The 12,751-nt window shown below is 45.0% G+C and overlaps 1 protein-coding gene across 1 annotated transcript; it reads right to left on the reverse strand.

Annotated features, from left to right (window-relative positions):
- Window positions 1–6,994: 6,994 nt before the first annotated feature.
- LOC103642497 (eukaryotic translation initiation factor 3 subunit E-like) lies at window positions 6,995–8,826 on the reverse strand. The gene is made up of 4 exons (XM_020545383.2): window positions 8,744–8,826; window positions 7,775–7,988; window positions 7,606–7,688; window positions 6,995–7,402 (listed from the first exon to the last, which is right to left on the reverse strand). Exons 1-4 carry the CDS (start codon window positions 8,824–8,826, stop codon window positions 7,207–7,209), a joined length of 576 nt encoding a protein of 191 aa, XP_020400972.1. The 3' UTR covers window positions 6,995–7,206.
- Between the last annotated feature and the right edge of the window lie 3,925 nt (window positions 8,827–12,751).

A 12,751-nucleotide genomic window follows, 5' to 3' on the forward strand; every position in this document is an offset into this window, starting at 1 on the left:
GTGTTGTGCCCGAGCGAATACAAGATAGCGTGAATAGTACAGGGGTACTGTTCTTCTATTTATAGGCACATGACATAGCCTGTGAGAAATTACATTCATGTCCTTAACAAATGTTTACAATCATAATACAAGCTATCACGGGCCGATTGGTCATTTCATCTTTAAGTCGGTGCATCTAGAAATGTACTCCGAAGCTCTTTGATTGATAGCTTCGGCTTTGTGTCAATCTTCCGAAGGTGTTTCTTCTTATGGGACCTTCGGCGACGAAGCAGACCCCCAACAGTAGCCCCTTCACGGTGCCAGATCATTTTTCGCAACGAGCTCGACCCGTGAAAAACTCTCTAAGGCTTCGGAATGCCGAAGGTCCGAAAAACACATTCCCTTAGCTCGTTGCCGAGAAATTATTTAAATATTCCGAGTGAAGGGTGGTCCCACCATTCAACAGGTACACGCGATCTGGTGATTCAGCTTCTTGGGCGCTATGGTCCACCGTTCAGCGAGTGCGGATGACTGTTCAGCGGGTGCGAGCGACTTGACGATTCACCTTCCCACCTGCAGCACTATATAAACAGACGGGTAGTTGTGAAGTTACCACAACATTTACTGCTATTGCACTGTTGTGCTGGCAAAAAAATTGACCAACGCCGAAGCTTGTTCATCGTATTCCTAATCAAAAGATCACTTTGCTCTAGCTTCGTGACAAGAGGGAGCTTCATCAAAAATAATCAACTTCGTCAAAACACAAGAAATTCAACATCAAATGGCTAGGGTGCGCTCAACAGCTAGGGTTACACATGACGGAGAGGAAACCGAAGCTACTGAAACTGCTCTGATTTCCGAAGTTATGAGGCAGTCGGGACTAGTTGTGACGGAGGGTGCTTCTGACGAAGGCGCCCCTGCTACTGAAACCGAGCAGGCTGATATTGAAGAGGGTGATATTGGTGAAGAAGAAATTGATTATAACACCGCTATGCCATCAAAGCCCAGCCATTTGGATTTTGGGAAGTCAACTGTGTCTAAAGTTGATATGGCTATGATGTCGAAGCTAGGCTACTTCAAATAAGCCGGCAAGGGGTTGATTTGCTTTGGTGGGGAAGAAACTATCCCGAAACCAGAAAATGATGAAGTGGTGGTCTTTAAGAGCTTTTTCAAAGCAGGGCTGAGATTTCCTCTACACGGGATGATTGGAGATGTCTTGGAAAATTTTGAGATTTACCTTCATCAGCTAACCCCTAACGCCATTGTTAGGCTTAGCATTTACATCTGGGCCCTTCGAAGTCAAGGGGCGGAGCCGCTCACCGAAGCCTTCTGCCGAGTACATGAACATCATTATCAGACGAAGGCTAGGGAAGACGGACTGCATGAGAACTTCGGCTACTACAATTTTGCTTATCGCAAAGATATGAAGACACCAGTGGTCAGCTATCGCTCTAAATGGCCGACGGGCTAGAAATCTGAATGGTTTTATGTTAAGATTGATGAGAAAAAGGAGAAGCTAGTACAGAGCCCGCTGGAGTTAACCTTCGGGCTGACTAGGCCTCAGTGCAACATGACGTCGGGGGCACCATGCCCAGATGCTGTGTATAAGTTTAGAGTTGTATCTGAACACATTGGAACTAGGGATTGAGTTCAAGAATACCTAGCCAATCGAGTATTCCCAACACTGAGGGAATGGGGTATGCCGAAGCTTGAAAAAGAGAAGAAGAAGAATGAACTGGTTCGGCTGCCATATCATTTCAAATTCAAGAAACACTTCAAAGAACCCTGCCAAGAATGGTTGAATACAATTGAAGTTATGTGCAACGAGAATTTGGGCAATTATACGAGAAAAGAAGATCAGTTGATGACTGCAGCCTTCGGCGCCCGGCCGAAGCGAAGATTGAATCGAGTAATGGATGCCCTGAATTTTGAATATCCAGACTATGAGCGATTAAACAAGGGCGTCGAAGGGCAAAAAAGAAAAAGAGTAGTTAGTGTTGTGGGTAGACATGTTGCTAGAATGGTGAAAGAAGATGAAGAAATCCTGAAGAAAAGAAAATTGAGCCCTGAGCCAAAGGAAGTTGCTCCGAAGAAAACGAAGGTTGCAGCTCCGAAGCAGAAGGCGACCGATACAGAAGAAGAAACTCCTTCGACACCTTCTGCTGCCAACGTGGAAGAAATTCTAAAGGTAATGACTGAATCCTTGCCTATCAAGCTAAGTCCACTGGGCCACATCTGACGAAGCTTTTACAGAAGAAGAAGGAGCCCTCAGCAAAGAAGAAGTCTGCTGGGCCAAAAAACGAAGAATTATCACTGTGACAGAGGCCATTGAAGAAACACCACCACCAGCTTCGGCGTCAAAACCACCAGCTGTTGAGAGCGCTACAGCTACCGAAGCTGCACCTACCGAAGCCGCAATTGCCGAAGCTGCAACGGCCAAGGATGCAAACTTAGAAAGCACACTTTCTGATATAGATAAAATACTTCTGGATATGGCCGCAGAAGAAGCTGCTACAGCCGCCGAAGAGACCATGGCCACAGTGCCTGGGAAAGAGAAGGAAATAGCCGTCGAAGATAGTTCAGAAGAAGAAAATTTCAACTTTCAAAACTTAATTGGACAAGAATTGACAAAGGCTGAGAAAGAAGAGTTGAGAGATTATGCCATATCCTGCGGGTATCAGCCAGGGGCTCTACTCTTCGGCGGTATCGACGATGAAAGCTTAGGTTGCCTCCGAGACCGGACTGGAGCGAAGGTCGTCGGTATTCTGTCGAAGAGTATTGGTTTCCCGAAACTTGAGACCGATATCAGCCGCTACCGACGACAGCATATCGTCGGTAGTTTATTCTATTCTAACTTCAAGGTAAAAACTTTTCTTTGACTTTGCATTGTTTTTAACAACGAAGGTGTTTTCTAACGAAGGTTGCTTCTCTACAGAGTATGTTATTGAGCAAAGCTTTGAGGATGAAACAGGACCTTGAAGACAAAAAAACATGAGATTATAAATGAAGGTTTAGAAAACAAAATAAAAGATCAGGCAGCTGCTCTTGAAAAGAAAGATTTCAAACTTCAGACAATGGAAGGCTTACTGGCAGAAACTGAAGCCAAAATTGCAAAGTTGGATAAGGACCTTCTCTCAAAATCAGAAAGCTTCGAGCAAGAAAAAGCAGAAATTTGATACGAAGTTTGAGGCTGAGGTCAAAAAAAGTTCAAATTTGCAAAAATTTTGAAAGAGCTTCAAGATAGGTGTCTAGAGTTCAGCAACCGATGCGTGCAGCGGCTAAAACAGGTTTTTAACTCGGTTGGAGCCAGCTCTGAGAAATTCAGTCCTTCGGTTGAGGACCTGCCAGGGACCTTCGAACACATTGATGGCGAAGTTGATGCTCTTGATGAAGTTATAGCTGGACACGGTGATTTCTGTGCCCTGCTAGCTTCTCGGGGCACAGTTGTTGCCTTCATGAAGTCTGGTTGCACGCATGGAAAGATTGTTAATAGACCAAACTTCAGCTTATCACCGGCAGATCTGATTGATATCCCCAGCCTAGCTCGAAGCATAGGAAACAGGTTTATAAAGCAAATATGGACGAAGGGTGGGCGAAGCCTAGCTAGTGACGAAGCTCGAAGTCACCTCAAGCCGGTAATAAAATCATACCTTGTGCTTACCTTTTCCTTGAAACTTGAATTTTCCTTATAATGCTTTGATATGTACAGGATGACGAAGCCGAAGAACACAGAGCCGAAGCTTAGCAGATAATCCGAAGCTCAACAGATGGTGATGAAGCTCGAATACCTAGCTGTGGAAAAAATTCTAAGAAAACTCTTGTATTAACCTTTATAAAGAATATTGTGACTTAAGAATCAGATTCTACTCTGTAAATTTGTCCATACCTTGTAATATATTTTTACCTTTCCATCGATGTATGAAATGCTTTGATGTGGACGAAACTTGTATTTTTTGAGCCGAAGGCGAAAAACACCTTCCCTTCTTTTCGTACACAACGAAGCATGAATCTGCTTTTGAAGCTGTATACTTAGGGCCGAAGTAACTGTATGTATCTGTATGATATGATGATGATGATCCTATGTATGTCTAAATGAATGATTATGAATGCAATGTATGATGTAATGTATCGTGCAAATGAATGCCCAAACATACACATTTGAAGCTTCATCCACAACCTTCATTCCCTTAGGAATAACTGAAATCTCTTTGCCGTTTATTTTTCGGCTGCACCGCTTATTTTTCGGTGTAAGTTCTGCATTCCCTTAGGAACGTCTTTTGAACTTCTTCGCCTTCTATTTCGGTGGTATTCGCGTTGACTTTTCGTGCTTCGCCTTATATTTCGGCGGTACTTGGCTCTGCATTCCCTTAGCAACGACTTTTGAGCAGAAAACTTAAGTTGTGCTCCCTTAGGAACGGCTTTTTGTAGCTTCGTCATGCTCTGCATCCCCTTAGGGATGACTTTCGAGCTTCTCCGTGCTTTTTCTTTTTCTCTGCACTCGATGGTGCGTGCTCAGATTTTACATTTACATATTTTGGGGGATATTGCTCTCATGGAGCTGAATAAGAAAGAAAAAATTACAAACTATGGCCCCATTAAAAACCTTTCTCCCCCTTTGGAAAGAAAAAGGGTGCCATAGAAAAATGAAAAAGATTACATCAATCTATACATAATACCGTCGAAGCTCATCCGCGTTCCAAGATCTAGGAATGTCATTGCCATCCATATCCTTTAATCTTTAAGAACCGGGCCTCGACGAAGATACTACCAAAAAAGGTCCTTCCCACTTCAGCTGTAGTTTGCCTACTGTGTCCGTATTAGCCACTCTCCGAAGCACCAAATGCCCTGGCTTGATATTTTTCAGTCGGACTTTTCTGTCGTGCCATTTTATTGTTTCGGCTTGGTATTTATTAATATTATCCACAGCCTAAAGTATGGTCCCTTCTATGGCATCTTTTGCCACAGAATAATCGGCTTCGTCTTCTGCCGAAGCTACTGTTTTAATTGACCCTGCCTTAGCTTCTTCTGGGGTTATAGCTTCGTCACCAAACAATAACTTGAATGGTGTAAAACTTGTAGACCTTGATATTGTTGTGTTGTGGCTCCACACCACTTTAATCAACTCATCTGGCCACTTTCCTCTAGGCTGATTGAAGATTAACTTCATTATTCCCGTCATTATAATGCCATTTGCTCTTTTGACAAGTCCATTTGACTCTGGATGTCTGACTGATGCAAAATGAATCTTCGTGCCAATCTGATCACAGAATTCCATGAAAGCTTCAGCATCAAATTGTGTTCCATTGTCTACAGTGATAGCCTTCGGCACGCCAAAGCGACAAGCAATGTTTTGCCATAAGAATTTCTGGATTGTGACCGAAGTTATTGTGGCCAAAGGCTTCGCCTCAATCCACTTGGAAAAATATTCTACCACCACCACAACATATTTTAAATTGCCTTGTGCTGGTGGAAGTGGACCTAGCAAATCGAGGCCCCATCTTTGCAACGACCAAGTATTAATTGAGTGAGAGATGAAGGTTGCTTCTGGTCTTTTGCACATTTTTGACAGCCTTCACATTTTTGGACTAGCTCTGCTGCATCTGAAGCTGCCTTCGGCCAGTAAAATCCTTGACGAAAAACTTTTCCCAGCAAGGGCCTAGACCCAATGTGAGATCCACACAGACCTGCGTATATCTCTATCATTAATTCAATACCTTCAGCTAGGGCTGAGCAAAAAACCCGTAACCCGAAACCCGAACCCGGAATACCCGAACCCGAACCCGAAATACCCGAAACCCGAATTTTGTTCGGGAATTTCGGGTAGCAACTTGCAAAACCCGAATCTATTTCGGGTAATTCGGGTATCACAATCGGGTACCCGAAATACCCGAATTACCCGAACTTTCATGTGTCATGTACTCATGTCATGCTTAATTATTAATTTGTACATCTATAATTATGTGTAAGTGTGCATAACTTGTGATTGTAGATAGCTTATGTTTTATATGTCCATGTATATCATTATTCAAACTATTTTTTATACTAATTAATAGGGTATATGTGTTTTTATGAAGCCAACATAATAGTTCGGGTAGTTCGGGAATACCCGAACCCGAACCCGAAATTTCGGGTACCCGAATTTTCGGTTATTGCAAAACCCGTTGTAATTTCGGGTATCAATTCTCAAAACCCGAAATTTTAAAAACCCGAATTACCCGACCCGAAAATTTCGGGTAACCCGAACGCCCACCCCTACCTTCAGCTCTTGATAAACACTTGAGGAGTAAGGAACAGACTCCATGTTTATACAATTCCCCTTCTATTATCACATATGGTCTTGTCCTTGCTTCCATTCTCTTGTTATAAGTGAAAGGGAAATAGGCTTACACCTTTTCCTAAATTGATTTTGGTGGTTGAATTGCCCAACACAAATAATTGGACTAACTAGTTTGTTCTAGTCTATAAGTTTTACAGGTGCCAAAGGTTCACAATAAGCCAATAAAAAGACCAAGAGAGGGTTCAAACAAAGTGAGCAAAAGACAACCCAAAGGCACCCTGGTCTGGCGCACCGGACTGTCCGGTGCACCACCGGACAGTGTTCGGTGCACCAGGGAACCACTACACGACGGTTCACTTACAGCGACCTACGGTTGGTTGCTAAAACGACCTTCAGCGACCTACGGTTGGTCGCTAAAAACTTTTAGCGACCCATAAGGATGGTCGCTGTAAGTGCCGTCGCTAAAGGCTTTAGCGACCGACATCTTTTTAGCGACCGACCGTCCGTTGCTAATATTGTACATTTAGCGACCAACTGTGGGTTGCTGTACTATAGATTTAGCAACCAACCGTAAGTCGTCATACTATACATTTAGCAACCAACAGAAAGTCGCCCTTTTACAGTTGTTATTAATAATAATATGCATTTAATTAAGCACCACAAATCATAGATTTTTATACACAAATCATAAAGACATACACAGTTAATCAGTATACCACAGTCATAGATCCATCACATAAACACAAAAGCACCACAATTATATATTCACAAAAGCATCACAATTATAATATCATTCACAACTAGATCATTTACAGATAGCTAGCTAGATCATTCACAAAAGCTCCAGAGATGATCAGTCACAAAAGCACCACAACGACATCACTCCAGCTTGAAGCAGTTCAAAAGCCCACAACTACATCACTAATGTTTCATATCACTCTAGCTATTGTTCAAAAGCCCACAACTACATAGTTAACATATAAGCATTCCAGAAATTCAGTTATGGGATCCTTGTAGGTATGGTGCTCCTGTTGAATGACCTTAATCAACTCTTTAAGCATATTCCTTCTCCTTTTGTTGACAACAACTGCAGTAGCTAGATACCTAATAAGATGGTGTGCATTTGTCTGTATAGCATTCAAGTACCTGCAAGGGAAACAAGTGAATGTAAATTTACTAGTATATTCTGAGCATACATAATCTTAAAGACAAAAAATAGTAGCGACTCAAACTGGATTACACAGTTGCAAAAGAACGAGTTTGGATCAAGCTCAAATTTCTCCAAAAAAAGAATTATGTGAAACCTACTAGTGGAAAACAGTGTAGTTCTAAACATGCACGTATATCACCTGATATGGTTAAAGAAGATGAACAGAGCCCAATGCATCAGCCATATCCTGTTCTGGAGCTGATTCAGAGGTGATGAGAAGTTCTGCCCAAATATCAGGAAGGAACATGGTTGGTGATATAGTGTACACAAAGAACAAAGAACACAAAACAAAACATTGAAGTTAGAACCTTTGAATCAATTATTTCCTTCAAGCGGTTGAGTTCCTCCAAAGCTAGGTCCCAGTTTTGCATTAGGATTTCTGCTGCCAGCTTTCCCCAGAGGGCACTCACATTTCGCTCACTGTTTGTGCACAAAGCACCATACTGGTAAAGGTAATCAGCAGCCCCTGAGTAGTTACCACACTCAAACTGAAATTTGGCATACTGATACAGAGCTTCAAGGCTATATTATATAAGTATATAAAAAAATAGAGCAAACCAGAACACACCTGGCCAGATTCGGAGAGGCTGGATCTGACTATGAGATGAGACTATCTGTGCCCGTGACTGTGCATTGCAGTTCAAGTGTCCAACACAAAGTGGTAGCGGTAAGCTCCACTGGAGCACAGTCAAAGAACTCGATAGAAACCAGAGCTCATCATCAGGCCACAGTATACCTATAGACGTCGCTGGAAGCACCGGGATGATTGATCTGGACGAGTTCAGGCTCTCATGGCGTTCCAAGGATCCATCGCTGGGTCAAGTATTTTGCTGCGTGAGCTAGTAAGCAGACCGCGAAACAGTGGGCTCTCGGAAACTGCGAGACAACTGCAAAGAAATGGTATGCTCAGTTCACACAAAACTGAACAGCAAAGAAATGAGATAGAAGTAGAACTGTCACGGTTTCAGTAAAAAAAGAGAGAAGGAGGAAATCATCAATTCCCCCAAGTAGTAATTAGTAGCACACTACATAAAGCCCTAGAAGACGTCAACTTGTAGATGCTTCGAACAATTATACAGGATGACACAAACATATGGTTGAACAACGTTGTAGCATATCATCGAGCATGTTGAGGGCGCGACCCAGAGGGGTTTCCAATGTTCCATGGTTACTGCTGCTGCCCGCTAGGGTGAGGGCACTCACACCGGAAGGACACCAGAGGAGAAGCAGCAGAGGTCGTCGAGCACCAACGACGAAGGGAGCGACCGTGGACGGACCTAGGTGTTCCACCACCATGTGACCATGGCTGAACAAGGACGGCCGGCGTGAAGGGGATAAGGAACTTTGGCCCAAACGCCATGGACGAGCTAGGGCTGCGGCTACCAGAGAGGGAGAAACGCTGAGCACCACAGGGATGGGCACCGAGCGCAGGAGCAGAGAGGGAGGCGCTAGGAAGTTCCTGACTGGACTTGGGCGGCGCAGGAAGATGGAGCAGAGCTGAGCACGACTGGCGAGCTGGAGGGCAGCGAGCAGGGAGGGCGCGTAGGGGGCGAGCTCGAACCTCCCTGGTGGCTGGCGCTAGAGGAAGATGGGGAGGGGATGGAGAAGATGAGGTGCGTGCAAGAGATATGGCGAGCTGGAGGGCAGCGAGCAGGGAGGGCACGGAGGGGGCGAGCTCGAACCTCCCTGGTGGCTGGCGCTAGAGGAAGATGGGGAGGGTATGAAGAAGATGCGGTGCGTGCAAGAGATAGGGCTGGGCGGACGGCTGAGTGTGCAGTGGGCAGTGGCGGCGGCACCCGCCATGGCTGAGGGAGGGGGTGGCCATGGGAGAAGTGACGGCGGCTACGCGCGATAGGGTTTCGTTTGTTTGTTTAGCAGGCTTTTAGATGGGCTTTTGTGAGTAAATAAGAAACACAAAAATCACGTACCTCTATAGCGACCCACCATCAGTCACACACTTACCTCTATAGCGACCGACCATAAGTCGTTAAATTTCTAGACTTTTAGTGACCCATAGACCGTCGCTATAAACGCATTTAGCGACCAACCGTTGGTCCATAACTTTTAGCGACCAACCGTCGGTCCCAAATAAGGGTCGCTAAAGATCAACCGTCGTGTAGTGAACTCGACGTTGAACTCGCTACCTTCGGGAAATTGGGAGGCCGCTCCGCTATAATTCACCGGACTGTCTGGTGATGCACCAGACTGTCCGGTGTGCCAGCGGAGCAACGGCTACTTCGCGCCAACGGTCGACTGCAACCGCATTAAATGCGCTACAGTGCGCGCCAGAGTCAGAGCACGCGCAGAAGGCGCACCGGACAGTCTACAGGACTTGTCCGGTGCACCACCGGACAGCCCAGAGGCCCCACCTGTCAGAGCTCCAACGGTCAGAACCCAACGGCCGACTGACGTGGCTGGCGCACCGGACAGTGTCCGGTGGCGCACCGAACTGTCCGGTGTGCCATGCGACAACAGCCTTCCAACGACCACTTTTTGTGGTTGGGGATATAAATACCCCAACCACCCCACATTCAATTGCATCCAAGTTTTCCACCTTCAACACATTACAAGAGCTATAGCATTCAATTCTAGACACAACCAAAGAGATCAAATCCTCTCCCAAGTCCGGAATCACTCCAAATCAAATAGTGACTAGAGAGAGCGATATTTGTGTTCATTTGAGCTCTTGCGCTTGGATTGCTTCTTTTCTTCCATCATTCTTGTGATCAAAGTCAATTGTAACCAAGGCAAGAGACACCAATTGTGTGGTGGTCCTTGCGGGGACTTTGTGTCCCGTTTGATTGAGAAGAGAAGCTCACTCAGTCTAAGTGACCGTTTGAGAGAGGGAAAGGGTTGAAAGAGACCCGGTCTTTGTGACCACCTCAACGGGAGTAGGTTTGCAAGAATCGAACCTTGGTAAAACAAATCATCGTGTCTCACTCTTTATTTGCTCATGATTTGTTTCCGCCCTCTCTCTCGGACTCGTTCATATTTCTAACGCTAACCCGGCTTGTAGTTGTGCTTATGTTTATAAATTTCAGATTCGCCCTATTCACCCCCCTCTAGGCGACTTTCAATTGGTATCCGAGCCGGTGCTTCATTAGAGCCTAACCGCTCGAAGTGATGTCGGGAGCATCCGCCAAGAGGGAGATCGGGACCGGCGAGAAGTCCGCCACAAGCCATGGGAAGGCTCCATCCGGGGAGTCCGCCAACAAGGTGAAGGGGTCCCCTTCACACGACAAGCCACGTCAGAGCGGTGACAAGAAGAAGAAGATGAAGAAGGTGGTCTACTACGAGACCGACTCTTCGTCGCCATCCACCTCCGGCTCCGACACGCCGTCCGTAACTTCTAAGCGCCATGAGCGCAAGAAGTTTAGTAAGATTCCCCTACGCTACCCTCGCATTTCCAAACGTACTCCTTTACTTTCCGTCCCATTAGGCAAACCACCTATGTTTGATGGTGAAGATTATAATATGTGGAGTGATAAAATGAGGCATCATCTAACCTCACTCCACACTAGCATTTGGGATGTTGTTGAGATTGGAGTACAGGTACCATCACTAGGGGATGAAGACTATGATTCGGACGAGGTCGCCCAAATCCGACACTTCAACTCTCAAGCCACCACTATACTCCTCGCCTCTCTAAGTTGAGAGGAGTATAACAAGGTGCAAGAGTTAAAGAGCGCCAAGGAGATTTGGGACGTACTCAAGACCGCGCACGAAGGAGATGAGGTGACCAAAATCACCAAGCGGGAGACGATCGAGGGGGAGCTCGGTCGGTTCCGACTCAACCAAGGGGAGGACCCTCAAGCCATGTACAACCGCTTGAAAACCTTGGTGAACCAAGTGCGCAACCTCGGGAGCACAAAATGGGATGACCATGAAATGGTCAAGGTTATTCTTAGATCACTTGTTTTTCTTAACCCTACACAAGTTCAATTAATTCGTGGTAATCCTAGATACACACTAATGTCTCCCGAAGAAGTGATAGGAAATTTTGTGAGCTTTGAGTTGATGATCAAAGGCTCAAAGAAAATCATCGAGCTAGATGGCCCCTCCACGCCCGAAGCACAACTGGTCACATTCAAGGCAACGGAGGAGAAGAAGGAGGAGTCTATATCAAGTAGACAACCCATCGACGCCTCTAAGCTCGACAATGAGGAGATGGCGCTCATCATCAAGAGCTTCCGCCAAATCCTCAAGCAAAGGAGGGGGAAAGATTACAAGCCCCGCTCCAAGAAAGTTTGCTACAAGTGTGGTAAGCCCGGTCATTTTATTGCAAAATGTCCACTATCTAGTGATAGTGACAGGGGCAACGACAAGAAGGGCAAGAGGAGAGAAAAGAAGAGGTACCACAAGAAGAGGGGTGGTGATGCCCATGTGTGCCGTGAGTGGGACTCCGACGAGAGCTCCACTGACTCCTCCTCCGACGAGGACGCCGCCAACATCGCCGTCACCAAGGGCCTCCTCTTCCCCAACGTCGGCCACAAGTGCCTCATGGCAAAGGACGGCAAAAGGAAGAAGGTAAAATCAAAATCCTCCACTAAATATGAAACCTCTAGTGATGAGGATAACTCTTGTGATGAGGAGGATAATTTGCGCATCCTTTTTGCCAACCTAAACATGCAACAAAAAGAAAAATTAAATGAATTAATTAGTGCTATTCATGAGAAGGATGAACTCTTGGATTCTCAAGAAGACTTCCTAATTAAAGAAAACAAGAAGCATGTTAAGGTTAAGAATGCTTACGCTCTAGAAGTAGAAAAATGTGAAAAACTATCTAGTGAGCTAAGCACGTGCCATGATATTATCACCAACCTTAGAAATGAGAATGCTAGTTTAATTGCTAAGGTTGATTCAAATGTATGTGATGATTCAATTTCCAATCTTAAGGATGATAATGCTAGTTTACTTGCTAAGATTGAAGAATTGAATGTTTCTCTTGCTAGCCTTGGGATTAAAAATGAGAAATTGATTGCTAAGGCTAAAGAACTAGATGTTTGCAATGCTTCCATTTCCGATCTTAGAGATAAGAATGATATTTTATGTGCTAAAATTGTTGAACTTAATTCTTGCAAACCCTCTACATCTACTGTTGAGCATGTTTCCATTTGTACTAGATGTAGAGATATTAATGTTGATGCTATTCATGATCACCTAGCCTTAATTAAGAAATCCGAGTGTTGTGCCCGAGCGAATACAAGATAATTAATTACATTTATACGTTCGGCTTGACAGAAGGCAAAAATCCGAGTGTTGTGCCCGAGCGAATACAAGATAGC

This window comes from Zea mays, chromosome 10, assembly GCF_902167145.1.
Source record: "Zea mays cultivar B73 chromosome 10, Zm-B73-REFERENCE-NAM-5.0, whole genome shotgun sequence".
Lineage (NCBI taxonomy): Eukaryota > Viridiplantae > Streptophyta > Magnoliopsida > Poales > Poaceae > Zea > Zea mays.